The 27,913-nt window shown below is 42.1% G+C and overlaps 1 protein-coding gene across 3 annotated transcripts in view; it reads left to right on the top strand.

Annotated features, from left to right (window-relative positions):
• Positions 1-27,913, top strand: part of PCNX2 (pecanex 2) — a 344,351-nt gene that overhangs the window by 172,591 nt on the left and 143,847 nt on the right. For all 3 annotated transcript variants that reach the window (XM_066383295.1, XM_066383286.1, XM_066383277.1), the window contains 2 exons: positions 10,742-10,883; positions 14,486-14,663. In XM_066383295.1, the coding sequence (XP_066239392.1) occupies positions 10,742-10,883; positions 14,486-14,663 (320 nt within the window). The remainder of the gene's footprint in view (positions 1-10,741; positions 10,884-14,485; positions 14,664-27,913) is intronic.

Below are 27,913 nucleotides of genomic sequence, written 5' to 3'. Positions count from 1 at the left end.
CTTTTTGCATGATCTAGTTTACAGAATTTCTATAGTGATGAAATCAAGCTGGATAATATATACAGAAATCTTTTGAAATGTAAGTCTGATTTTTAGAACATAAAGGCTGTGCTGGAGTCTTTGAGAGGTCTTGTGTGTGTGTGTGTGTGTGTGTGTGTGTGTGTGTGTGTGTGTGTGTGTGTGTGTGATGAGGAGATGGCAGAGTTCTGGGGAGACGAACGTATTTCTTACCCCTCTTTTTCCCCCCATAAAGAATTGTTAGCTTCAGGGGGCAGTTAGAGCTCTAGAAAACCCTCTAAAGTCTCTTTAATTGAAAGTGACTAAAATAGTTTGAAGCATGATCTGAACCAGTACTAGTGAGCTATGTACTGGGGGGTCTCATTTGCTCTGGTGCTTCTGTAAGAACGTATGTTCTGAATGCCAAAGAAGAGCTGAGAGCTGATGTGTCAGAAAGCAGCCTGTCAGTTGGAAGTCTGCCTTATTAATTTTCCATCTGCTATTATTTTCAAGAACATTTTCTTCCTCTTCTTTCTTTCCCTTTCTGCCTGACTCTGCTCCTCCTGCACTTTACCCTCTGGCTGGTCTAGTCACCCTGTGGCCCACTAGGAAGCTTATCTTTCTGTGTGAGTCCCCAAAGGCTGGAGAGACTGCTGGGATTGGTAGTGACAACAGCTTCACACTGCACCAGGGGAAAAAAAAGGTGGAATCCAGTTACCTGTGCTTGAGGGGGAGCAAGATGGACAGGGACAACAGAAGCACCTGTCAGCATTAAATGGGGCGGGGGTGATGAGGCTCAAGACAGAGCTCAGGAGTGTGGTGCCTACCTCAGACTCTAGCCCTCCAGCCAGTCATGGGGTATTATATTAACTCACGTGCAGACTTGGGCTCTCTTTGCTGCCTATAAACCAAAAACAGTATGGAAATAAAAGAAATTGTCAGTTGTTGGAGAAGTGTAAAATACCCTAAAAATCAGGACGTCTCGCAATGCAGCTGGTGATATAGGCAGGTGCTATAGCAGCAGCTAGGGCTGTTTGCACCTGTGTGTCCGGGAAGGGCTGGGGAAGCCTTTGGGAGCAATGCTGTCCATTCTAGGCCCACTGTGATGAGTCCTGACTTAGTCTCCCTGATGCACATCTGTTGAGATCTTATCTAAAGTAGCCTAATCCTCATAGGTCAAGTCAAGCTTTATGATAGGATAAAAAATGGAGATGCCTGGTAGAAAAATCAAAATGGTGTTTTAAAATAATCTTGTGGCTTAAATAATGCACAGATTACATCTTCCTTGGGAGAAGAGCTCTGTAGTGGTGAATTTGACATTCATCGAGCATCTGCTGCATAGGAGATGCTGTGCTCGGTATGAGGGGCGCCAGAACCACAGCACGGACCTGGCTCTTGGCAGTATGGCTGTCCTGTCAAGAAGTTTCTCCCTTCATGTGTCTGTAGGGAGAACTTTGGAAAGTTTCTCTTAGCCTTCTTCATGTGAAAGTTATAAAATGATTTTACTACTGTTTTCAGTTTTACACACTATGATTTGGAATCAGTTGAGGAACTCTATCAGGAGGAAAATAATCACATTATTGCACTGATTCTCCCAAAAGCGTCTCCGTCCCTCCGAGAGACATCAGGGGTGCTCTTGTAATCCCACTGAATTCATGAAAAACTCAGTGGGATTGTTCTTGGAAAAATGAGCTTTTAAACATTTCTTTTTAATTTTTATTTTATAATTTATTGTGTTGTCTAGTTTCTTTTTTGTGTGTGTGCCTGTCCAATTTTTCTCCAACACCATTTATTGAAGAGACTGTCTTTATTCCATTGTATATTGTTGCCTCCCTTGTCAAATATTAATTGACCATAAAGGCATGGGTTTGTTTCTGGGTTCTCTATTCTGTTCCATTGATATGTATGCCTGTTCTTATGCCAGTACCAGGCTGTTTTGAGTACAATGACCTTGTAATATAACTTTATATCAGGAAGTATGATACCTCCCAGTTTGTTCTTCATTTTCAAGATTGCTGAGGCTATTTAGGTTCTTTGGTTCTAGATAAATTTTTCAAATATTCTCGATCTGTGAAGTATGCCATTAGTATTTTAATAGGAATTTCATTGAATCTGTAGGTTGCTTTGAGTAATATGGACATTTCAATGATGTTAGTTCTTCCTATCAGTGAACATGGTATATGCTTCTACTTGTTTGTATCTTCCTCAATTTCTTTTTAAAATGTCTTCTAATCTTCCAAATAGGAACATTCAGTACAAGTTTGATTTATCTGTTAAATGTTTTCTACAATCTGGACATTGTTACATTTCATTGGAATAAATTACTGAACTGTTAAAAAGATTATAGAGATATATAAGAATTAATATGACAATTAATTTTCTTTCAGTATACAAATAAGCAGAACCTGCAGCCAAAAGTTTAGAGTTGCCTGCTTTAGGGTTTTCTATATACAGTACCATGTCATCAGCAAATAGTGACAGTTTTACTTCTTTTTAAATTTGGATGCCTTTTATTTCTTCTTCTTGTCTGATTTCTGTGGCTACGACTTCCAGTTCTATGTTGAATTAGAGAGATGAAAGGGACAGTGATGTCACCTGCATATACTGAGTGGCTCCTAAGGAACGGATTCAGTGCTAACTGCCAAATGTGATGGAGAAAGACCACCCTGGTTCCTGGCTGGAGTGGAGAGATGGACAGTCAGAACACAGATCATTGTGTATGTACAGTGTTTGAAGGTCAGTGCAGGAAAAGTATAGGGCAGGAGTAAGTATAAACAGGTCTACACTTGGATTTGGTGGAGGGAAAGGGCTTTTTTGAGGAGGTGCCATTTACTTTGAGGCCTGAAGGTAAAGAGGGAGTTAGCCCTCAAAATGGGGAGAGTGGATCCCAGATGTAAGGAAGCCATATGCACCCTCTGCATTGGGTAGTGGGTACAGAAAGGTCATGAGAACCCTGGGTTCACCCTAAACAAGATTATAGAACTTTGAGTGACAGGACAACGTGATATGCTTTACATTTAAGGATGATTACTTACCCTCAACTCAGGCTACTGGTTTGGGAAGTGGAATCTATTTCTAGAGGATAAACAGTGACCTGTGCCCATGTCGGTACTAGGGACTTTACACTCAGTAAGGAAAAGGACAGTGAGAAGTGCTCACAGGAAGAAGCAACTGCCCATGAATGGAGCTTCTCCCAGAAGGAGGAATGGAATGGTCATTCCATTCCTCAGAGTCTCTCAGTCTCAGACGCCTTGGGACAGGTCCAGTGTAACTGCACTGCATCCACATGGAAACATTTGTGATATGTTTAGCCCTATAAGAAAGGGAGCCTTGTATCCTTGTTGGTTAAATTGTAATTCAAGATTCAAATTCAAGAAATCACCTTCCTAAAGATAAAAACGTCCTGAGGATTTGGGGTTAACTTTTCATTATTGAGAAGGACTTAGTTTGGTAACATAAGCTTCTAAAGAAAACCCAACCTTGAAAAGCCTTTGAGATTTAAAGTGTTTAATCGTAATAGGTCATATTTAAATTTGTAAATGGCATAGTTAGTCTGTATTTTTTCTCAGGGGCCTAATATTCTAGGAAAAGGAGTTATAATAATGCTGAAGTGATGACATTTTATGTTCTCTTTGCATATTTGGGACATTACAGAAAGGCAATTATAAAATATCTCAAAGATTTTCTTTAACTTGACTTTGTATGAATATTATTTTTTCCTTTTCCCTTTTGAAAGAGACAGAGAGACAGAGAGAGGGACAGACAGGGACAGACAGGCTGGAAGGGAGAGAGATGAGAAGCACAGTATACAAATAAGCACAGTATACAAATAAGCAGAACCAGCTCCCTGTTGTGGCACCCTAGTTTCTCATTGTTTGCTCTCCCATATGCACACCGACTGCAGACCGAGTAACCCCTTGCTCAAGCCAGGGACCTTGGGCTTAAGCTGATGAACCTTGCTCAAACCAGATGAGCCTGTTCTCAAGCCACCAACCCCAGGGCCTCAAACCTGGGTCCCTTACGTCCCAGTCTAATGCTCTATCCACTGTGCCACCGCCTGGTCAGGAAACTCTGGTGACTTAAGAAACACATTTATCATGTTATCACATTTGTATGGTTTGCTTTTTATTAGCTTTTAAGGGTTATTCCATAAAAAAAGATTAGTTGAAATATTTTGGATTTCAGGATTCTGTACTCACACATTATTATTCATCTTTTCCATTTGTTTCCTCTCAACTCCCAAATAGGAACATTCAGTACAAGTTTGATTTATCTGTTAAATGTTTTCTACAATCTGGACATTGTTACATTTCATTGGAATAAATTACTGAACTGTTAAAAAGATTATAGAGATATATAAGAATTAATTTGACAATTAATTTTCTTTCAGTATACAAATAAGCAGAACCTGCAGCCAAAAGTTTAGAGTTGGTGATCTCTGTGATTTGCTCTCTCTGTTCACTCCTAGATATTTATTTTAACTCCCTTTCCACATCTTTCTCTGCCCTGCTTTGGGTGGTTGTTGTGCTGAACACCAGGGAGCCCAGGCCTTGGAGTGGGTCTTTACTTAATGTTTTCCCTTAATACACAGTGTATACCTTGTGCCTGCTGGTGTGTGTGCTATCCTCACAGCTAGACGTTCAGAACCAGAGAGAGGTATGTGGGTGCTTCTACATCACATGTACACATCCACGGCTGTCATCTGCATTGTCCTGTGGCACTACAGTAGTGAACCAGCGCTGAATTATGCATGCAGCCCTGCTCCCAGCTCAGCCACCTTTGTGACTTTGACCAAGGGAGCTAGAAAAGAAAAGGTTTTAGTAACTTATGAATAGATCAGTTTCTAATTCTCTACAAATTCTTTTACTCCTTCATAAGTCCAGCATAGACCTCCTTCATAGCTATCATCTTGATTATGTCTAATAGAGGCCAAATTATAACCTAAAGACCCTGGGCCTTAACTGTTTACAAGTGGGATCAAGCCACATTGAACGAACGCTGCAGTTCCTATGACTCGATGTTCCAAGGTCAGACAGCAGGATGGTGCTCACAGTCCAAGACTTCCTAGAGCCTAAATATCTTAACCACATGCCTTAAAGTTGTGTCTGTAGTCTAGTTTTACACACACACACACCACACTTAAAGTCTCACTGAACAAGTACTTTCAAATATTTAGAAAGACATGGATGGTGAGTTCAGAGTTTATTAGTGATTTCTATATTATTTGAAATTCATTGCTGTATGTGTTCCTGGGATGGGTGAACTGAAATTCTATGGCTGACTTATATCTGTTATCATTATCCGCAGTAAATCCTTGTAGACTCAAGTAGGAGCTGTGTCCCTGCAGTTGAATCAGCCTTATACCCATTCACTGGAAAATGTCTTCTCGAAGTAAATGTAATGAGTGTTGGAAAGTCTATTGCACACCCCGCCTCCATGGTACCCAGGGTCGCTATGGTTATGAGCCACTCCAATGTTTCTTTTTAATTCAAGTGTTTTTCTATCAGCAACACAGGGTGAGGTTGGCGTATATTTCTCCTTCAATTTTAAACGATAGCTTTGTTGGATAAACTAGTCTTGGTTGTAAGTTCTTGTTCTGCATTACTTTGAATATTTCTTGCCATTCCCTTCTGGCCTCAAGTGTTTCTGTTGAGTAACAGAGGATCAATGAAACCAGGAGCTGGTTCTTTGAAAAGGTAAACAAGACTGATGAACCTTTAACTGGACTCACCAAGAAAAAAAGAGAAAGGAATCAAATAAATAAAATTAGAAATGAGAGTGGAGAAATAACAACTGACACAACAGAAATACAAAATATTATAAGAAAATACTATGAAGAACTGTATGCCAAAAAACTAGACAACCTAGATGAAATGGACAAATTCCTTGAAACATATAATCATTTAAAAATCAATCTGGAAGAATCAGAAAACCTAAACAGACCGATTACAAAAAAATGAGATCAAAACAACTATCAAACAACTATCAAAAAACTCCCAACAAACAAAACTCCTGGGCCTGATGGCTCACAAGTGAACTCTACCAGATATTCAAAGAAGAACTAACTCCTATCCTTCTCAAGCTATTCAAAAAATTCAAGAGGAAGGAAGACTTCCAAGCTCCTTTTATGAGGCGAGCATAATTCTGATTCCAAAACCAGGCAAAGACAACACAAAGAAAGAAAATTATAGGCCAATATCCCTGATGAGTTTAGATGCTAAAATCCTCAAGAAAATAGTAGCAAACTGGATCCAGCAATATATGAAAAAAATCATACACCATAATCAAGTGGGATTTATTCTGAGGAGGCAAGGCTGGTACAATATTCGCAAATCAATCAGTGTGATTCATCACATAAACAAAAGGAAGGAGAAAAACCATGATAATTTCAATAAAAGCAGAAAAAGCACTTGATAAAATCCAGCACCCATTCATGATCAAAACTCTCAGCAAAGTGGGAATACAGGGAACATACCTCAACATGATAATGGCCATCTATGACAAACCCAGAGCCAACATCATACTCAATGGGCAAAAATTAAAAGCAATCCTCTTAAGATCAGGAACAAGGGAGGGGTGCACCCTTTCACCACTCTTATTCAACATAGTCCTGGAAGTACTAGCCATAGCAGTCAGACAAGAAAAAGAAATAAAAGACATCCAAATTGGAAAGAAGAAGTAAAACTATCATTATTTGCAGATGATAGATATTGTATATAGAAAACCCTAAAGTCTCAGTCAAACAACTACTGTACCTGATAAATGAATTCAGTAAGGTGGCAGGATATAAAATTAATACTAAAAAATCAGAGGCATTTTTATACACCAACAGTGAACTGTCAGAGAAATTAAGGAAACAATCCCCTTCACTATTGCAACCCAAAAAATAAAGTACGTAGGAGTAAATTTAACCAAGGAGATTAAAGACTTGTACTCGGAAAATTATAAAACATTGATAAAAGAAATCAAGGAAGACACAAGTGGAAGCATATACCATGCTCATGGTTAGGAAGAATAAACATCATTAAAATGTCTATATTACCCAAAGCAATTTATAAACTTAATGCAATACCAATTAAAATACCAATGACATATTTCAAAGATATAGAACACATATTACAAAAATTTATTTGGAACCAAAAGAGAACACGAATAGCTTCAGCAATCTTGAAAAGGAAGAATAAAGCAGGAGGTATCACACTTCCCGATATCAAGTTATACTACAGCAGCCTGATACTGGCATAAGAACAGGCATATAGATCAATGGAACAGAACAGATAACCCAGAAATAAACCCACAGCTTTATGGACAACTGATATATATATATATTTTTTTCATTTTTCTGAAGCTGGAAACAGGGAGAGACAGTCAGACAGACTCCCGCATGCGCCCTACCGGGATCTACCCGGCACGCCCACCAGGGGCGGTGCTCTGCCCCCCAGGGGGCGATGCTCTGCCCATCCTGGGCATCGCCATATTGCAACCAGAGCCACTCTAGCGCCTGAGGCAGAGGCCACAGAGCCATGCCCAGCGCCCGGGCCATCTTTGCTCCAATGGAGCCTTGGCTGCGGGAGGGGAAGAGAGAGACAGAGAGGAAAGCGCGCAGAGGGGTGGAGAAGCAAATGGGCGCTTCTCCTATGTGCCCTGGCCAGGAATCGAACCCGGGTCCTCCGCACGCTAGGCCGACGCTCTACCGCTGAGCCAACCGGCCAGGGCTGGACAACTGATATTTTACAAAGGAGGTAGGAGCATACAGTGGAGTAAAGACAGCCTCTTTAATAAATGGTGTTAGGAAAATTCGACATCTACCTGGAAAACAATGAAACTAGATCACCAACTTATACCATTTACACAAATAAACTCAAAATGGATAAAAGACTTAAATGTAAGCCGTGAATCCATAAGCATCTTAGAAGAAAACATAGGCAGTAAGCTTTCCAAGATCTCTCACAGCAATATATTTGCCAGTTTGTCTCCACAGGCAAGTGAAATAAAAGACTGGATAAACAAATGGGACTATATCAAACTAAAAAGCTTTTGCGCAGCTAATGACAATAAGAACAGAATAAAAAGACAAACGACACAATGGGAGAACATATTCAACAATACATCTGATAAGGGTTAGTAACCAAAATTTATAAAGAACTTGTAAAGGCCCTGGCCAGTTGGCTCAGTGGTAGAGCATCGGCCTGGCGTGCAGAAGTCCTGGGTTCGATTCCCGGCCAGGGCACACAGGAGAAGCGCCCATCTGCTACTCCACCCCTCCCCCTCTCCTTCCTCTCTGTCTCTCTCTTCCCCTCCCGCAGCCGAGGCTCCATTGGAGCAACGATGGCCCAGGCGCTGGGGATGGCTCCTTGGCCTCTGCCCCAGGCGCTAGAGTGGCTCTGGTTGCAACAGAGCGACACCCCGGAGGAGCAGAGCATTGCCCCCTGGTGGGCAGAGCGTCGCCCCCTGGTGGGCGTGCTGGGTGGATCCTGGTTGGGTGCATGCGGGAGTCTGTCTGACTGTCTCTCCCCGTTTCCAGTTTCAGAAAAATACAAAAAAAAAAAAAAAAAAAAAAAAAAAAAAAGAACTTGTAAAACTGAATACCAGGAAGACAAACAATCCAATATAAAATGGGCAAAAGAAATGAATAGACACTTCTCCAAAGAGGACATACAGATGGACAATAGGCATATGAAAAAATGTTCAACATTACTAATCATTAGAGAAATGCAAAATAAAACCACAATTAGATATCACCTCACACCAGTCAGAATGGCGCTCATCAACAAAACAGCACAGAATAAGTGCTGACGAGGATGTGGAGAAAAGGGAACCCTCCTGCACTGCTGGTGGGAATGCAGACTGGTGCAGCCACTGTGGAAAACAGTATGGAGATTCCTCAAAAAATAAAAATCGAACTGCCTTTTGACTCAGCTATCCCACTTTTAGGAATATACCCCAAGAATACCATAGCACTGTCCCAAAAGGAGAAATGCACCCCCATGTTTATGGCAGCATTGTTCACAATAGCGGAGATCTGGAAACTGCCCAAGTGTCTGTCAGTGGAAGAGTGTATTAAAAAGCTTTGGTACATATACAGTGTGTCTGTAACGTCACGGTGCACTTTTGACTGGTCACAGGAAAGCAACAAAAGACGATAGAAATGTGAAATCTGCACCAAATAAAAGGAAAACCCTCCCAATTTCTGTAGGATGATGTGGCAGCATGTGCGCATGTGCAGATGATGACGTAACACCATGTATAAAGCGGAGCAGCCCACCCCCATGCCAGTCGAGATGTGGACGGTACAGAGGAAAGTTCAGTGTGTTCTGTGGCTCTCTAAATTCGAATCCATGACCAAAGTGCAACATGAATATCGGCGCATTTATAACGAAGTACCATGATATTAATCACTTAAAACTGAATCACAGACGTTATTCACTCTGTTACACCAGACATCCTTACCCATGTGTGGCAAGAACTTCACTATCGTTTGGATGTGTGTAGGGCAACAAATGGAGCCCACATCAAACTGCACTGAATAGGTATGAAACTAGGAGAGTTTTCCTTTTATTTGGTGCAGATTTCACATTTCTGTCGTCTTTTGTTGCTTTTCTGTGACTGGTCAAAAGTGCATCATGACTTAACAGACACACTGTATGCTATGGAATACTGCTCAGCCATAAGAAATGATGACATCGGATCATTTATAATAACATAGATGGACTTGATAACATTATACTGAGTGAAATAAGTAAATCAGAAAAAACTAAGAGCTATATGATTCCATACATAGATGGGACATATAAATGAGACTCAGAGACATAGACAAGAATGTGATGGTAGTGGGGGGGGTGCGGAAAGAGAGGGAGGAGGTTAGGGGAGGGGCTTGGCACAAAGAAAACCAGATAGAAGGTGACAGAAGACAGTTTGACTTTGGGTAAGGGGTATGCAACATAATCAAATGTCAAAATAATCTGGAGATGTTTTCTCTGAACATATGTACCCCGATTTATCAATGTCACCCCATTAAAATTAATTTTAAAAATGCAAAAAATAAAATAAAAGTGACTGACTTGTATTTTTATTTTCCCTGTTTCTCTTTTTATTTTTTTTTAAGGGGCAAATATTTTCTTCTGCATCCAGGGCCTTAACTGACATTAATTGTCTCTGATTCAGAGCTCAGTCCTGAGTGCACAGGCTCGGTCTCCATGGTGCTTCTTTGTCGGGAAGTCACAGGAGAATGTAATACATTCATAGTGATGGGGTTGGGGGTCAGCTTTCTCTCATTTACATATGGTGCCCAGAAAATTGATTTGGATTTAAAGACTAAAATGACAAAGAGAAGACTCCAGAAACTAGTTCCAGCCTCACAAGTGACCCCAGGCTTCAGAGAAGATGGGTTCATGGATTTTTTCCCCCATACTTCATCCTTCACTTTCATCCCTCACTTTGAGATGCTCTGATATAATGAGGATGTCATCGCACTGTTCCCAATAACAATTATATATGAAAAAATCAGCTGACTTGATGGACTGAGGTACTGGTCCATATCTCTCTATGTTAATGTTTAGGAACTGCATAGAAGCAAAGCTAAGAGTTGCTTTCTGGAAGGAACATTGGTATAGCATGTTTAGCATCAGGAGTTCTGAACCAGCAGCTTTTGAATTAAAGAGGAGATGTTACTTATTATCACATGTACTTAAAGACAAATGATTTGATCAGTGGCTGTTCTAAATGGTTTTTGTGTTTCTTTCAGATGTGGCCCATTTAATGTGGTTTGAAAGACTCTATTTTTGGCTTCAGTGTTTTGAAAAATATATCTTGTACCCAGCGATAATTCTGAATGCCCTCACTATAGATGCATTTTTAATAAGCAACTCCCGAAGACTCAGGACCCAGTAAGTAGCCAATGGTTTATTCTCCTAATGACGTGGCTCACAACAATTTCAAAACACGGTGAATTTTCTCTAACGTGGCCGCAGCAGAAGTCAACTTCCATGGTGGTCTTTTCTCATACTTAGTAGAACAGACAGTTATTTGTAGGGTGACTGGGGTGCAAGTGCAGTTAAAGATGCTTGAAGTGATGGTGTGAATAAATGTCACCATGATTTGAAAACCATCCTGCAGACTTAGGGAACCCCAATAAAATGTCAAAGCCCAGTGTTAGCCCGGGGTACCTGAGGTCCCTGTCTCGTGTCATTTCATTCAGCAAATCTTCACTCATCTGCTCTCTGCATGTATCAGAAGCATCACAATTAGAAAGCAGAGCACAGAACTTCATGTCATAAGGAGACCTGTGCTTTTGCAAAGCATTACAATGTACAGTTGAGTTATTCGTTTCATATATTTAAATTAACTGTAATTTACAAATGGAAATCTGGATAATTTGTGGATTTGTCTTTCTGACAAAAGGTTCAAGTTTCTGGTCAAATAAGTTGTTAGAGTAGGAGATTGTGAAAGAGATTCTTCCCTAGATTTGCTGATCAGTCACGTTGCTTAAACAATACGTGCCCAAGTCAACCCTGATGTATAATCCCAAGCTGACATATTCAAACCTGCTCTTCCTTTCACGATGAGATGAGGACAGATACATGAATGTTTGCCAGAGATTGAGCATGCTAAGCTCAGAGGCATTTAAATATTGTGCTTTGAGCAAATTCATGGGTACACAAGGCAGACACTAAAGAAATGACCCTTTAACCTTCCTGACCTTCCCTTCCTTCTAGTCCAGACCTTGTTCAGTGAGGCCAGGGCAGTGTGGTACTTAAAACTCTAGACTTTGGGTCCAGGGATGAAAATTTGTCTCACTGGATAAAGGAGGCAGACAATGGGACTGTAGACCTCTTCTATAGTTTGAATGGAGCCCAATCCAAGGGCCACTAACATCAAGAACTTGAAGTCCTTCTGCTTGTGGAAGATATTTCCAGTGTGGTACAACCCTGGCTGACCCCAGGATGAGGGCTCTCAGTCAGAACCAAAGTAGCAAAGAAGGTGCCAGTTCTGCCTGGGTATCGAGCTAAAGGATTTCAAGTTCTCCCTCTCCAGCATCAAGGCTTAGACTGTGAGCTAAACCTACACGTTGAGACCAAGCCGTTGTGGCTGTTGGCAGAGGATGGAGGCTAAGGTTGAGAATCAGACAGATCCAAATAAACAGTTCAGAGAGAGTCCAGTTCAAAGTAATCTTACTGTCTAATCCCTGTAATTTTTTCCCAGACACTAAAGACAGAAAGTATCACCTTACCTATGTGCTCCCCAGTATTCTCAACTTCAAATGACACCTACAGAATTATTTTTCTCAAGGATCTAAAGCTGACAATTCCTTTATATTATTGAGGCATCCATCTGAAGACTTAAAAACTAAGTCTCCCAACATTTCCAGCACCCTTCTAGACCAGCTAGTCGCAAACAGGACAATGGGAGGCCGTATAGCTGTCTCACCTGGAGACCTGTTTTGAACTATGGTAAGCCTCCTCATTGAGAACTATACCAGATAGTCAGATAGTGAATTCTTTAATACGGGCACTTTCTTATTCAACTTTCCATACCAACCCCCTAGTAAGTGGTGATAGATAAGTAGATGGATGCCTCACTGGGTGAACTGTGATACCTTATTAGGTATTTATGTTTCCCATACTGACCCAAATGGATGCTTTGCAGCTGTCCCAGGCCATTGTTCCCTTGCTGTTACATAAGCCTTTATAAAACCTTCAGCTAAGCCTACGACAGCCAGGAACTGAAACCATCGCCATTACAGGCAATAAAATCAGTCCTTCAGGTCTACTGTAGTCTTAAACATAACATGAATGCTGTCTATTGTAACCATAGGCACAGAAAAAAAAGTTCAGAGTTAACCTTCATCTAGATTTTGCCTGAATAGCCAGAGATCACCCATCTCCCCTGAAAACCAAATATCCCTAGTCTTGAGATGCTTGTCCCTGGAGTTCCTGCAAAGCCCCTGGCTATCCCATAGGGATTTTTGTACCCTGAGTGGTTGTCAAGGACAACTGGACCCGAAGTCAGGCTTTTGTACTGTATTTTCATTGCAAGTATAGTTGCCCACTGGGAAAGGAAGGTGGGTTATGGAGCAATGGTCAAGCCTTACCCCAGGAACACTAAGTGCTTTATGTGAAGTTACATAAAAGCATTCCCATTCCCCCCAAACCTACATGTAATCCAAGGCTAGTGTTTCTCAGAAGGGCCTCAGGCAAACTGAGGATATTGGGGGAAGAGTGGGAACAATCTCAGCCCTAGGTCTGAGGATCTATAAAGTGTTAGCTCACAGCAAAGTAATTGCCAACATTAGGTCTCTTTGAAGAAAACATGACAGTTTTGTACCTAATAGGTGCAAATACTTTGAAAGCACTTTTTAAATGCCCTCATCCTGGGATATAAGGTCCAGAGCCCAGGATCCCTCTAGGCTCAGGGAAATTAAAGCATGGCCCTACTTTTGTATATTTAGCCAGAAAAAAAAAATTTCCCTCCTTCAAGTTCCACCATTGTCGGCACAGCATTCCCACCTGCCTTTCTTTACAGTTTCCAAATTGCATGTTATAATTGAGGGAGGGGGTTTGGCTTAAATGTGCAAAGCCTCCTGCAGAAAGGCAGAGCCCTCAAGCAGGGACATGCTCATTAGGCTGTCCTGAGATATTGCCATTGACTATCTGGTCTCACAGGACATAGGTTGTTTGCTGCTGACCTCATGACCTGGTGGACTTCACACAGAGCATATGCTTGCTCCTCCCTACACCTGTACTAATCAGACTTCCTGAACAGGAGTGTTCAGGGTTCAGTCCTCAAAGCCAAGTCCTGGTCTTAGCCGATTGCTTTGGTCAGCTCTGTAACTGAAAAGGTCTATACCAGGGAGGGAAACAATGATAGGATTTTCAGCAGCAAGAAAGGGAGACCAGGAAGCTTATGCTTACTGGGATGACAATTATGCTGAAAAACATTGGAGGTTAGTATGTAAGAGTAAAAATGGCTTTATTAAGAAAATGGGCTTTCCCCCCACTTTTCAGAATTTAATATTGACTATTATTAGTATACATCGCTGCTTCGGTGAGATTCTTTGATAATGAGAAGGCACGTACTGGGCAGTGTGCTCTGGTCGCTCACTTGTCTTTCAGTTTTCTGTGGAATCGGCCACTGTCATTGGTCTTCAGATAAGTTCCAGGGGGCTCTGTGTCCTTTAGAAGAACAGGAAACAATCAGAAGCAAGTGGTGGAAGGGAGCCTCCTGTAACTGCAGAGTGTGTGCCCAAAGGGCCCTGGGGGCTCAGTTTTATCCCGGCTTCACCCCATGAACACAAAGACAAGTGACCAGCTCTGAGACTCAGCTTACTGCTCTGGCAAGTGAGAATACTTCATAGGTCCCTCCAATTTGGCATTTGGTATTTACTAAGTGCGGAATTTGCAGTAAATGCTCAAGAAATGTTAGTTATTGTCACTTGCCTCTTGGCCTGTTCTTTGTCATTGGTGACTTGTCTTTCCTTCCTTCCCTACAGCTGGGACATTTTTCTGATGATCGTAGCAGGCATGAAGCTACTGCGAACCTCCTTCTGCAACCCAGTTCGCCAGTTTGTTTGCCTGGGCTTCACCGTCATCTTCTTCCACGTTGACTACAAAGATCTTTCCGAGAGTTTCCTACTGGATTTCTTCATGATGTCCATTTTGTTTAGCAAGGCAAGTTAAAGAGCTCTTTTCTTCATTTTAAAGGTGTGTTTCTTATTTAATGGTATAAGAGTTTTAAACTTTTAAAAAAAATTCCTATTGATTTGAGAGTGAAAGGGAAGAGAGAGAGAGAGAGAGAGAGAGAGAGAGAGAAAGAAAGGCATCAACTCATTGTTCCACCTAGTTGTTCCGTCTAGTTGTGCACTCATTGGTTGCTTTTGATATGTGCCCTGACTGAGGATCGAACCTGTGACCTTGGTGGGCTGTTTACACTATCCACTGAGCGGCCTGTCCAGGACAAGAGTTTCAAACTTTTAAAAAGATATATATAGCATTAAATTAAATTGAATTCCATATGCATGTTACACACCTGCTGCTGTTTCAAAAACATTCCCATGGAATATAAATATGCCATGTTATTTGCCAAAAATCACTAATTAATATAAATTAGCTGTTCGTGTTGCTTGGAATTTTAGGCTGTGTCTCTGCTGACAATCTCTTCACAGAGCCTTTCTAGATCTCAAATACTCTGAATTAAAGATTAGCAACCAGACATTAAAATTTAATTTTTTTTTCTTTATTTGTGTGTTTATTTATCACTCAGCAAGCATTCAGCCTTTTGAGGTTTGTAGCAGACATGGACAGGAACTGGGCAAACTCCCAGTGTGTCAGCTGACTGACACCCACTCCTTTCATCCCAGCTTCTTCACATGCTGGCTTTTCTGCCCCGCCATGGACTCAACCAACGACTTCCCCTTTCAGTTCATACGTTTTGTATTTTAAGAGGTTTTCTTTATCCCGCTGAACTTCATTTTTTTTTTAATCTCTTTAAAAATCAGTTCTGTAATTTTTCTCTTTATTGCTTATCCTTTTCTTCTACTGGCTTTTCCTCTGCTTGTTTTGGGGCACAGAAATTGAAAACTCTCATATTATTGGGAAAAGCAACCGGTACATCACTGACAGCACCCCATCATTGCATGTGCAATGATGCAATAACTCCGATTAGACCAGGGGTCTCAAACTCAACTCAGCATGTGGGCCGCAGAGCAAGATCACAGCTGTTCGGCGGGCCGCACTAGGTCTACAAAAGGCAACTGTTATGCAACACTTTTCTCACTGCAGTTGAAAACAAAAAAAAATCAGTACAACAAGCACAATCGTACATGCAGTTTACTCAGTGTCACAAAACGACCAGAAACTGTAGTTCGCATCACAACTGCTGTTAACTAAGCTAATATCTAGCTAGGATGCTAGAGAAATGAAAAATACAAGTAGGCCCCTAGGCTTACTTAATTTTATCCAAAATATTTTGAACTTCGTGGATTAGTCTGCGGGCCGCACAAAATTGTTCAGCGGGCCGCATGTGGCCCGCGGGCCGCGAGTTTGAGACCCCTGGATTAGACACAGGTTTTTTCAGCTGTCTGAATCTCTCCTTGTGTCACTTGTCATTTGTTCCTTACCCTTCCTTCTGTGGCCTGCCTCTCTGTCCACAGCTGATTCTGGAACACTAGCCATGCCCACAAACCTGTGTTCTCTGTCTGAGTGCTTTTTGGTCTTGTTAGACTCATCTCATTTTCTGATAGTTCAGGTTACACACAGGCTTACATCCTTGATGATGTGTAATTTCCCGTTATCTCACATAATCAATGTGAAATTATCTTATGATCTTTAAAGTACTTACAAGGTTATTATAGACAACTTTACTGTTCACAGTGGTAAGAGCTTATTATCAGATGCAGAGTGTTGGGATGGGTTGAATTTCTGACTCGGCCATTACGTATATTTTGACATGGTAATATTGATATTCTTTTCTGGACCTATTTCTTTAACCCCTTGAGTAGTGAGTTTTTTTTCAAAAAATGAAATTAGTTCCAGTTCCAGTTTTATTAGCTTAAAATCATGTTTGTTTGATAACCAATTTATGGAAACAAGAACTTACATTTGCCTTTTTTTAATGTTGCCTTATACATTCTTAAAATAAAAATTTTTGTACGATCGTACTCTGGATGGTCAGGAGGCATGAGGACATACGTGAACTTTCGTACTACTCAAAGGGTTAAAATAGAAAATAATGATGCCAGTCTCACCAGGAATGTTTCATGGATTGATTAATATAACTATTAAAGAAGTCTTTAAGTAGACCATGCTTTACAAATATAGGGCAGATTCTTTAAAGCCATTGTATGTAAAGAAAGAAGTCACATGCTGTTAGTATATGAAGGCTAGTTTCCACCCTGATCGGTCTAGTTAAGTCTGACCCTGTACAATAAGAAGTCCCAGGGACCAGCAGCGCAGCAGGAGCAGGGAGGGGCTTGCTGGAAAAGTCTTAAGAATGTGGCTTCTAAATGAACCCACTCCTGCTGCAGGAACAGTGGTGTGCGTTCGCAGGAGCACAGGGCCTGTCCTCACTGAGCTGCCTGGTGGTTAGCTGAGAAAGGCCACCACTGAAAACACATGGCCAACTACACATCTGGAAAAAGGCTTGCTGGGAAAACAAAGATGTTATGGTAGCTTTTGTTCCTTCTCGTTCACAAGGACACAGTGTGTCCTGTGCATAATGAGCGGCGTGGGACCTATCGGGAGAGAGTCTCAAATTAAATCCATGGAAATGTCTTTGTTGCTGGCATTGGACTTCCACCCACCATAATCGTTTTGAAGCACCAATGAAAAGACTAGAGATTTCAGACAGAACCTATAGTAGCAATGTTCTTATTTCTTCTGATTGAAGGAACATTAGCACATATAATTTGAATAGTCTTCTTTTTGGCTTGAGATAATAGCTGTGTTTAAAAGCAAAAAAAAAAAAAAGCAAGTAAGACAAAAGCTAGAAAAATCAGCATACTGAATAGTGAGTCATCCTGATGCACCCTCGCTCCTAATGCCTATTCCCTCTGGTTCCTGACACAGCAGGGGTACATTTTCTGGAATGAGAAACAAGATCTGATTTCTTGACAAAAAATATATATGGTTAAATAAAGAGACAGCATTGGAGATCTTCTGGAAAGAAAGTTGGTGGGACTGACTCAGTTACAGATGTGCCGGCAGTGAGGATGCCCACAGTCAGTGCTTCCTGCAAAGACCCTGCCTGCAAATGCCAGTGGACACTTTCTCTTCATTCTCTTCATCTTAGTAAATCTTATAAGAAACTATATTTATGTATTTCCTAGAGACCTTCTAGAAATCTCCAATGTTGGTCTTGCAGCCAGATCTGCTCTTTAAGGTCATTCATTGTACAATATGAATTGTTGTTTGTTCAGTAGAGAGTTCAGTCTCACTTACAGCAGGTTCTCTTATCTGACCATTGCAGGCATCCCTGAGGCTTGCCCCAGCCTTGCTGCTGTTCTGCAAAATAGCGTCATTGTTAGTTAGCCTGGCAGCCCTCCTCACAGAATGCTGAAGATGAATGAAAGTCCTTAGCAGGGTGTCCAGTTTCCTTGAAAGAAAGGAGCTGCATGAATACAGGACTTGTTATTATAAGTCAGTTGCTCCTCATCCTTCAGGCTTTGTGGATAGAAAGGTGGGGGGGACGACAGTGTGAGAGCCATGATCTACAGAAGATCAGAGTTCCAGAAGGCAGTGAACAGAGTAGGTGGCCTCCAGGGGGCCCTGCCTGTGTGTTCCCCTCTGCCTCCCTGAATCTCCTAGTGCCCCCTAAGGTCTGGTAGGGAAATGTTGGCTGGTCTCTTCAGTCTGCCAGACCCAGTGAAAATGGAAGTAATGAGTTCCAGGACCAGAGCCTAAGGGGAATGATTTCATGTTGCCCATGTGTCAACATAGAAGGTGGGACATTCCTGGTGGATAATCCAAGGCTCGTGGGGGCACAGCCCATCCTGAAGTGTGACCCCAACCACACACCCCATCTCCTTTGAGAAATCAGGCTATTCTCCATATCCCTCATTCTTTCTATCGTTCTCCTTACTCTCTTATGTCCTGTTAGGCATTCTTCTCTTTCAAGAACTAATTACTATAATTAATTTGTGACATTTCTTGTATGCCTTAGTCTTTGGGGGATAGTAAGACATGCTCCAGGTAAAGACATCTAGTAGCAAGGAATATTTGGCTGTGACAGGAACAAAAGTGATGAAGGGTCTTTCATGCTCTTCCACTGGTCCTAAAAAAGTTCTTAAAAACCATCTTGTCTGGCCTGACCAGGTGGTGGCACAGTGGGTAGAGTGTAGGACTACGATGCAGAGGACCCAGGTTCGAGACCCCCAAGGTCGCCAGCTTGAGTGCGGGCTCATCTGTTTTGAGCAAGGCTCACCAGCTTGAGCCCAAGGTTGCTGGATTGAGCAAGGGGTCACTCGGTCTGCTAAAGCCCCACAGTCAAGGCACATATGAGAAAACAATCAATGAACAACTAAGGTGTTGCAACGAAAAACTGATTGATGCTTCTCATCTCTCTCCGTTCCTGTCTGTCCCTATCTATCCCTCTCTCTGACTCTCTCTCTGTCTCTGTTAAAAAAATAATAATTAAATAAATAAACCATCCTGTCTCAAAATTTGTAGTTATTTTCTGTTATAGAATCAAGACTTGAAAAAATCCTACCGGAGAGTAACTCTGCTGGTATTTCATAATGAATTAAGCATGAAATTCTGCAGGCCATTAGTTCAACATGAGGGGTAGCCCTTTTACCATTCAGGAAATTAAAATTAATGAGTGAGGTAGTGTTTATATAAAGCTATATGAGTAACAGCACCAGGGCCATGGTGAGTGGTTACATTATGGATGGCTGCAATTAACATTCAAGTAATTTGAAATCAGAGTTTCTAAATGGCATTTTCCTTTGTTTTCTATATGCAGATGGTAAGTCTTGCATTAAAATTGAACCACTTTTTTGGGACTGTGTCCTTGTCGAAGTATTTGTTTAAAATACTTTGCTCATAAAAGTAGTTTTGGCTCTGGCCAGTTGGCTCAGTGGTAGAGCGTCGGCTCAGCATGTGGATGTCCTGGGTTCAATTCCTGGTCAGGGCAGACAGGAGAAGTGATCATCTGCTTCTCCACCCCCACCTTCTCTTTCTCTTTCTCTCTTCCCTCCCGCAACCATGGCTCAATTGGTTCAAGCAAGTTGGCCCTGGGTGCCAAGGATGGCTCCATGGCCTCGCCTCAGGTGCTAAATGACTCCATTGCTGAGCAACAGAGCAATGGCCCCAGATGGACAGAGCATCGCCCTTTAGTGGGCTTGCCAGGTAGATCCCAGTCAGGGCACATACCAGAGTCCATCTCTCTGCCTCCCATCCTCTCACTAAAATTAAAAAAAAAAAAATTTTATGTAGTTGTTTATTTATTGAGCATATCTTCAGTGCCAGGCACTGTACTAGATAGAGATTACTATTAAGAAGAATATAGTAAGTCCTTACTTGGGCCAGGCAGTATTGACAGTACTTTGCATCTATTGACCTGCTTAATCCTCATTACAGCTTCATGGCACAGAAATTAAGTTAATTGCCCTAAGATCTCACACTCTAAAATAGTACAGCAGGAATCTACTTTGGGGCTGTACTTTGTGACACTGCTTCCCTGGCTTGGGGAGTCTATATAGAAGACACATAGGGTAAAAAGATAATTACAGTAAAGTGTGATGGGAGGTGACATTGTAGAGAATCTCAAGAGCGCATATAAAAATGGTACCCAGGAAAATCAGAAATGACAACACTTACCTTGAGTCTGGAAGATGGTGCAGTGAATCCTGCAAGAAAGGCAGGGAAAGGGAGCTATGTGGAGGGAACTGCATGTGCAAAAGATCAGAAGCAAGAGAGATTCTGGCATGTTCTGTGAACTACAAGATATTTGGTAAGTGTGACAACAGGCCAGGAGGGTGGTGAAAGGTGGGCCTGGGAGTATCGGAGTTTGGGCTTTATTCCAACATCAGCTGGAGGTTGTTAAGTCACAGGATCAGAATTGCATTTTAGAAACATCTCGTGGCAGGAGTGAGTAAAAGATGGGAACACATGGAGTCCTGGAAATTGGATTGGAGAGGGCTGTAAAAACACAGGCAATCAAAACAAGAGCTTGAACTGTGGTGTGGAAGTGAGGACAGGAGAAGGGGACACACTCAGGAGGTCTTCAGGAGGCTGCGTTGACAACAGCTAGTGACTGCTGAAGATTTAGGGGAAGGGGTCTGTGGGAGGCAGGGCCACATTTGGGAGAGCTCTCAGATCATGCTTTAGGGACCACGTGGTGTCATTACTGAGATTAAGGGAAAAAAGAGAAAGACACTTGGGGTAAAAGAATGTTGGTTTCAGATGTGTTGAATTGTGGAATAAGATGTGATGATGACCTATGGAGCAGAATACTTTCTGTTTCAATATTTTAATTTACATAGGGAATACATAAATGTATTACTGTAATAAAATTAGAAAACAGTGGAAAATACAGAGGAAGTCTATCATCCCTCACTCCTTAACTCCTCCTCTCTTTAATGGTAACCTTTGTAAACATTTTGGAAAAATCCCTTCCATTCTGTTTTCCTAAGCACTTACATGTGCACACACACCATACACTCATTTAAAATACTAATGGGATTTTTCTTTACATGCTTTTACTTCCCTTTCTTTTTTATTTTTTTATTTTTTTTATTTTTATTTATTCATTTTAGAGAGGAGAGGGAGAGACAGAGAGAGAGAGACAGAGAGAGAGGGGGGGGGGAGGAGCTGGAAGTATCAACTCCCATATGTGCCTTGACCAGGCAAGCCCAGGGTTTTGAACCGGCGACCTCAGCATTTCCAGGTCGACGCTTTATCCACTGCGCCACCACAGGTCAGGCTTACTTCCCTTTCTTGCTTAAAAATATGTCTTAAGAGAACTTCCCTGACATATAACATTGCCTCTTCTTTTTGATGCCTACATAATATTCCATAGCACCTACTATAATCTGACATGCCATTTCTCTACTGAGAGACATTTAATTTGTTTTCAATTTTTTCTTTGGTAGTTAGGACTTCTTCAGACACCAAAATGAAACTAGTTCAATATAAAAAGGGAATTTAATAGTGCAGAGGAGGCTTAAATTGCAGCCTGGAAATTCTGTTTCTGTCTCTCCTTCTCTCCTCTGCTGACTTCATTCTTAGATTGGCTCTGTCCGTGGTATAACTCTGGTCACTAGCTTTCTTATTGCTAATAATCCCGGGAAGAGAAAGCATCTCTCCTCATGGGTTCAGCTGTAACCTAGGAGACAGTCTCATTGACTCCTGTTGCTTCATATGCTCATCTACGAACAAGGTGCAGTGGCCAGAGGGATCCATGCCTCTCATCAGTGAGGCCTGTAATTCTAACTGAAGTCCTAATGGATGACAAGTCAGGGAGAGAAGGAAGAGAGGGCCAATGTGAAGTCAGATGCCACTGCATTGGACTGCACAAAAATGATCACTAGCATCCTGCTCTCGTGAGAGCTTCAGAAGCAGGTTTCTGATTGGAAGTGCTGGGTCAACCAGATGTGCATGAATGCGCCTCAGCAGGGAATTCTTCCAAAAGACTTGCACTGCTTCCATCAAGGATGACAGCATTAAGGAACAGGCGGGGGGGCGGGGGGAGATCCAGCTAAAGGGACTGAGAAGTGGCCTGTGAAACAAGACAGAGCATACTGTAACAGTCAGCAAGGACATGGTTCCAAGAGGAAGTGGTCAACACTGCCAGAGGCTTCACGGAGACCAAAACTGAAAAACCGGAAGTGAGCACTGGATTTAGCAATGGGAAAGTCATGGGGGAGATTGCCAGTGCCGTAGGGCTGGTGCTGTTCCAGTCAGTCCTTGGGGCCAGGGATGCTGTGCTAGTCCTGCTTTGTGCCCTGTGCCTGCTGCAGGGCACCTGGTGCAGCGAGCTCTCGGCACCTGTTTGGGGTGGCTGAGTCTCTTCACTGACCACAGGCTGGTGTATTTAATGTGGCTGTTTGAGGGAGCTTTGTAATATGCTGTTCAGTGGAGCCATCTTTAAGAGAAAACTCCGCAGTGACAACCACTTTAAGGCTGTTAATCTTTTATTGACTTAGAGGAGGTGAATGGCTTTAGCTATGACATTCTCATTATGTATAAAAGATTTAATCCACTGCCCTTGCCAGGAATAAACATGCTAAATATGTGTGATATGAAGAACCAGCTTAAAGTGTTTACTAAGTGCCCTCATCTCTAGATTTAGATGCAGGCCATGATACTTAACACGAGAAGGGAGTTCTTAAATGTTGCCGGCCAGGACATCTTGGACAACAAATGTTATTCTCTCTCCTTGGCATGGCTTCTCTCCGCCTCCTCTGAGACTGTGGAAGTAATATTGGCACCCTCCTCTCTCAGGGGGCCACTATGTGGGCTTACTCTCACTATCCTGAAATAAAAGGGGGCAGTAGCAGCCCCATACCATCTTTCTAGCAGAAGAACGTTGAACGCTGCTCCACTTTCCATTTCAGTTTGTTTTTGGCTTGCTTTCTCTGACTGAGGTGAAGAATGGACTTGTCAGATTTACTGATCTTTTCTCACAATTCTGGAATCCTCACAATGTCCTGCCAACTAGAGAAGACTGGGTCCTGTAATAATATCAATTCAGTAGGTAAAAAATAACTTACCAGCCTTAAGTGTTTATTGGGTTGTGGAGCTCACCAAGAAGTTTTAAAGCAAATATAAATGTCAGTTAATCTGAAACTTATTAGATGGGTTGTTTTAAAGTGTCTCCTGTGTGAGATAAGCAGGGAAAGTTACACTGCTTTGTTATTGAGTTGTCAATGTTTGGGAGATGCTATGGCCAACAAGAAGTAAGGAGACTTACGGTATCTCATCACACAGTGTGCAGAATTTGATTCAGCAGTTATAACTTAGTGACTGCTAACTGTTACTGCTGCTACTTACTAAGCTGTCTAAGGGACAGAAATGCTTCTGGAAAAATGCCCTGTTAAAGTTTAGTCTGGCAGGGAGACGATAAAGTTACAGATAGCAGAGTTAAGTTACCTAGTCAGACACTCGATTGCTCTCTTGGCTCTGTGGTCAGAGAGAAACCTTTGGAAATATACAGGTATCTCGTCAGTTTTACTACCTCCATGGGCTGCCATTTTGGTCCTAGAATCACACCTTTCCCCTGAATTACTGAAATAGTCTCCAAGGCCCCTGTTTCTCCTTTCACTACCCTACAGCCCAGTCTTAACAGAGTGGCCAGAAGGAGAGTTTTTTTTTTTTAAATAAACTTATTTTGAAATAATTTTAGAATAATACAGAAAATTTGGAGATAGTACAGAGTTTCCATACATCCCAGACTCAGTTGCTTCTGTTAACATTTTAGATTAGTATAGTACATTTGTCACAATGAATGGACTGAAATTGATGGTATTATTAACTAAACTCTATACTTAATTTAGATTTCCTGAGCTTTATAATTTTATACACGTGTGTGTGTGTGTGTGTGTGTGTGTGTGTGTGTGTGTTCAGTCCTGCTTGGTGTTCTTTGAGTTCTCTGGATTTGTATTTTGGTGTCTCATTAATTTTGCAAGTTCTCAACTATGATTACTTCAGATATTTCCTCCACTCCACTCTCTCCTTCTTCCTCTGGTATCAAAATTGTGCACATGTTACATCTTGTAATATTGTCTCACAATTCCTGGATGTTCTGTTTTTTTGTTTTGGTGGGTCACTTCACAGTGCAGTTAGGGAAATTTTTATTGACATATCTTCTCCTTGACCATGTCCAGTCTACTGATGAGCCCATTAAAGGCAGTCTTTATTCTGTCATAGTGTTTCTAACTTCTAGTTTTTCTTTTAAAACAAAAACCAGATCTTGTTCCTGCTCAGAGCCTGAAATGGCTCCCCACTTCCTCCGGAGTAAGAGCCAGCATCCTCGCACTGGCCCACAGACCAGCACCTGCTGCTTCCCCATTACTGCACTGGCCTCCTCTCTGGTCTCCCCTGCTCAGCCAGCTGTCCTGGCAGGCATTCCTCTGTGGGACATCCTCTCACTCTTGAGCCCTTGCTCTGGCCATTGCCCATTGGGGACTGAAAAATCAACAGGATTTTTAGAGTTTGGATTTCTGAGGAACAGAGGTGTGGGGAACTGGCTGCTGCCCAACCCCCCACTTCACTTGTTCTGTGAAGGTGTAAAAGGCTAAGCCCTTCCCCACACTTCCATGTATTTGCTCATTCTACCCCAGTATTCCCCGGAGAGACTGGAGACAAGTTTCTTCTTCGTGTAAAGTTGGTGTGTTTAAATATTGGTGGGGGTTTTTTGCACTTGGTAGAATTCTTGAGTTGCCTTAGAAACTGTAATCAGAAAAGTCATTGAGTTGCTAATGTCCCACTTTGCCCTGTAAGAAAGGAGGATGCGGTATCTGGAGGCGGCCATGTTTTTTTCTCTGCTAGGGCAGTAATTTCTGCTAGCAGTAATTGCAAAGGCATCCCGAACCCATCTTTTATATTCGTTAATTCTTCAAGTCTATTTTTTTTAATTCTATACCGTCCCCGCTCAGGACCTGAATATACTCATTGCATCTGGCCCGTGACTGTTGCCTCTGCCTACACATGTTCTCTCCCAGACATCCCCTGGGCTCTTTGCATCGGCTCCTCAGCTTCGCTCAGATCCCGCTTTCTTAGCCAGACCCTGTTTCATGTTACACTTGGCCCAACCCCCCCCCAGCCCCCCTTCCGAACCTTTAACACTGCTCCATTTTCACCATTTTGCATTCATCATCATCTAACGTACTCTGTCACTGACTTGTTAATACTTTTCTTGTTTATACTTGTTTATACTTTATGTCTCTCCCACAGGATTGCATGTTCTATGTGGGCAAAGATCAGTGCCCGTTTTCTTCAGTGATAATCCCAATTTCCAAAACAAGGTCAAGCACACAGTAGGAACACAGCAAACCTCTGGAACATTGAATGTTGCTCATTTATGTTGACTATTCAGCAGTTTGTCCAAAGTCACTTACAGCTAGACTTCAACTCGGTCCTATTCCCAGTCTGCTCAATCGCAGGGATAGTGAATGGTTTGCAGAGGTTCACAAAGCCCCCGTGGGAACATAGTGAGCCTCCAGGGTCCTTAGGAATACGTGGTTCCTTGTTGCCACCAAGGGTAGGGCAGGAGAAGAATTTTGCAAGTTGAGTAACAAAGGACATAGTCTACTGCATCTGTTCCTAAGAAAATTGGAAACTCCTTAAGTGGTAGGTCCATGGGTATGCTTAGTTATTTCCTACTCACAAGTTCTAACAAAATGCAGGGTCATAGTGATTCCTCCACATGCATTAATTGAATTCATTTGCTAGCACACAGATGGAAAAACTGGTTTCTGAAAGATAAAGTCTTAGTTTGGATGTGGTGGCTGGATGACATCTTATTTAGGGAGGTGATGATTCACAGTGCAGGGGCAGGGGCATGTGGGAGGAGAGATGCTGTAGAGAGCATGTAGGTCACTTAGATGACCCTCCTTGAGCCTTCATGGTGTGTGTTTGGATTTCCTCAACTTCCTATAAATCTTGTTTCGCTGCCTGGTCGCCGCCTGCTGTCCTGTTCTCAGTGGGGAAGTTAACGTATGGCCGGCAGAGCTGGCTGCTTTTCTGTGACTACGGGGCTCTGTGCTCTGTCGTCAGCCAGGCACCCCCCTGCAAAACTGAGAGGGGTGGAGCACAGCCAGCTCCTAGCTGTAGATTATCTACCCCAATGGCGACAAGCTGAAACCACAACCATGACTCCACTCTTCACCCAGTTGTGTAACTGCTGGGAAGTGTCTGAGCAGCCCTGAACATCCTTTAGTCAAGATTTATAGTGTAACATATTCACTTTCTTGTCTTCCACTCCACTGTACACCACCCACACACCAGGGAGGTGTGTTTCCCTTAATTCAACCACACAAGTTGTGATAAGGTGCCAAGGAATTGCAAACATTGTTAACTTTAGTATTTTAAAAGGAAGAGTCAGACCCCCTTACCCCTCCTTTCTGATGAGGAAAAAACCCTAGAGAAAGAGATTAAAGGGGCAAAAGTTAGTTAGTAGTTAATCATAATTTAACTGTAGTTCTCTGGAAAGACTGGGGCCACTTGCTAGACAGCAAAGTAGATAAAAATTACCTGAAAACTTCCTATTCTCCTTTTTTAAGAGCCTTTAGGATTCAGTGTTTACATATCTTAATTAAAAATTCCTATACTGATTCTAACTCTTCCTCCCCTCCTGGAGTCATGAGGGTGACACATACCTCTAGACAAAGGGATCACGAGCCCACTCCCCTTGCCTGAAAAACTTATATTCTTTAACATTTTATATGCTTTCTAATAATCATCCCTTCTGAAATTTTTTATATGTATAAAACTTGAACACTAAACAAGTGGGGACTAGCTTACTAGGTTTCCTAATAAGTAGCCCCAACACTTTTAGCACAGGTAATTTCATTTAGCTTCTCTCCTTATCCTAAGCTAACCATTTCATTTCCCACTCTTGTGGTGACAGGGATGGGTACACTAGAAGGTCCAGGAATGTCTTTGCCGGGTATGTAAAACAGTTATCACTACTGTGTTATCTTGTGGTCTTGATGTGTGAGAATGCTTTTTCCTTTTAATAGATCCTATAGCTAAATGTTGTAAGCTTGTTAGTAATTGACTATTGTACATGCTCCCCCTCCTTAGCCACCCCAACCAGTACTTGATTTTGTATAAAAGCAGGCTGAGAACGGTATGAGGGCCTACATGATTGCGGACTGTGCCCCATGTAGCTAGCCGGTTAGTTAATAAACTCCTCAAAATTTCTTCTGTAACCTGCCTGGTGTTTCAGTGTAACCCACAGATTGCAGTACCTTATAACAAAGTTACTGTAATTCATCTCCTGGGAAGGGGTGTGGGCTGAGATGGATGCTGGCAGCCCCTCTGCCTCTCCACCTTCAATGTTAGGATCAGCCCCCCCCCCCCCCAATTTGAGACATCAAGCCTGGCATGCAATTCATCTTTATTTTCCTCTTTATTCTCATGCCCAAGTATACTATAATACAGACATGGATTTAGTCATGGTGTTCATAGATCTCCATAGTCAAATGTGTCCTTGCTAACACATCCACAAGATATTTATGGGCATCCATTTTTTTTTAAGCCTCCACCTTTCTCTGTTGAAGGAGGCTGCTCACTGTCTGCACACTGCAGCCCCCCCCCCCCCAGGGCCCTAGTGATAGGCCTTCATTAAGGCCCCAAATTGAAGGCCCACTGCTCAGGGATCTTCCCAGAAACGGGGAAGTATTTTGTGTTTGAGACACAGAAAAGCTACTTGTGTGGCTTCAGAGAATTCAGGCAAGGGGTCAAGTCTAGATTCTCTT

The sequence above is a fragment of the Saccopteryx leptura genome, chromosome 1 (assembly GCF_036850995.1).
Source record: "Saccopteryx leptura isolate mSacLep1 chromosome 1, mSacLep1_pri_phased_curated, whole genome shotgun sequence".
NCBI classification, from domain to species: Eukaryota; Metazoa; Chordata; class Mammalia; order Chiroptera; family Emballonuridae; genus Saccopteryx; species Saccopteryx leptura.
This window is presented reverse-complemented; position numbering and strand designations above follow the sequence as displayed.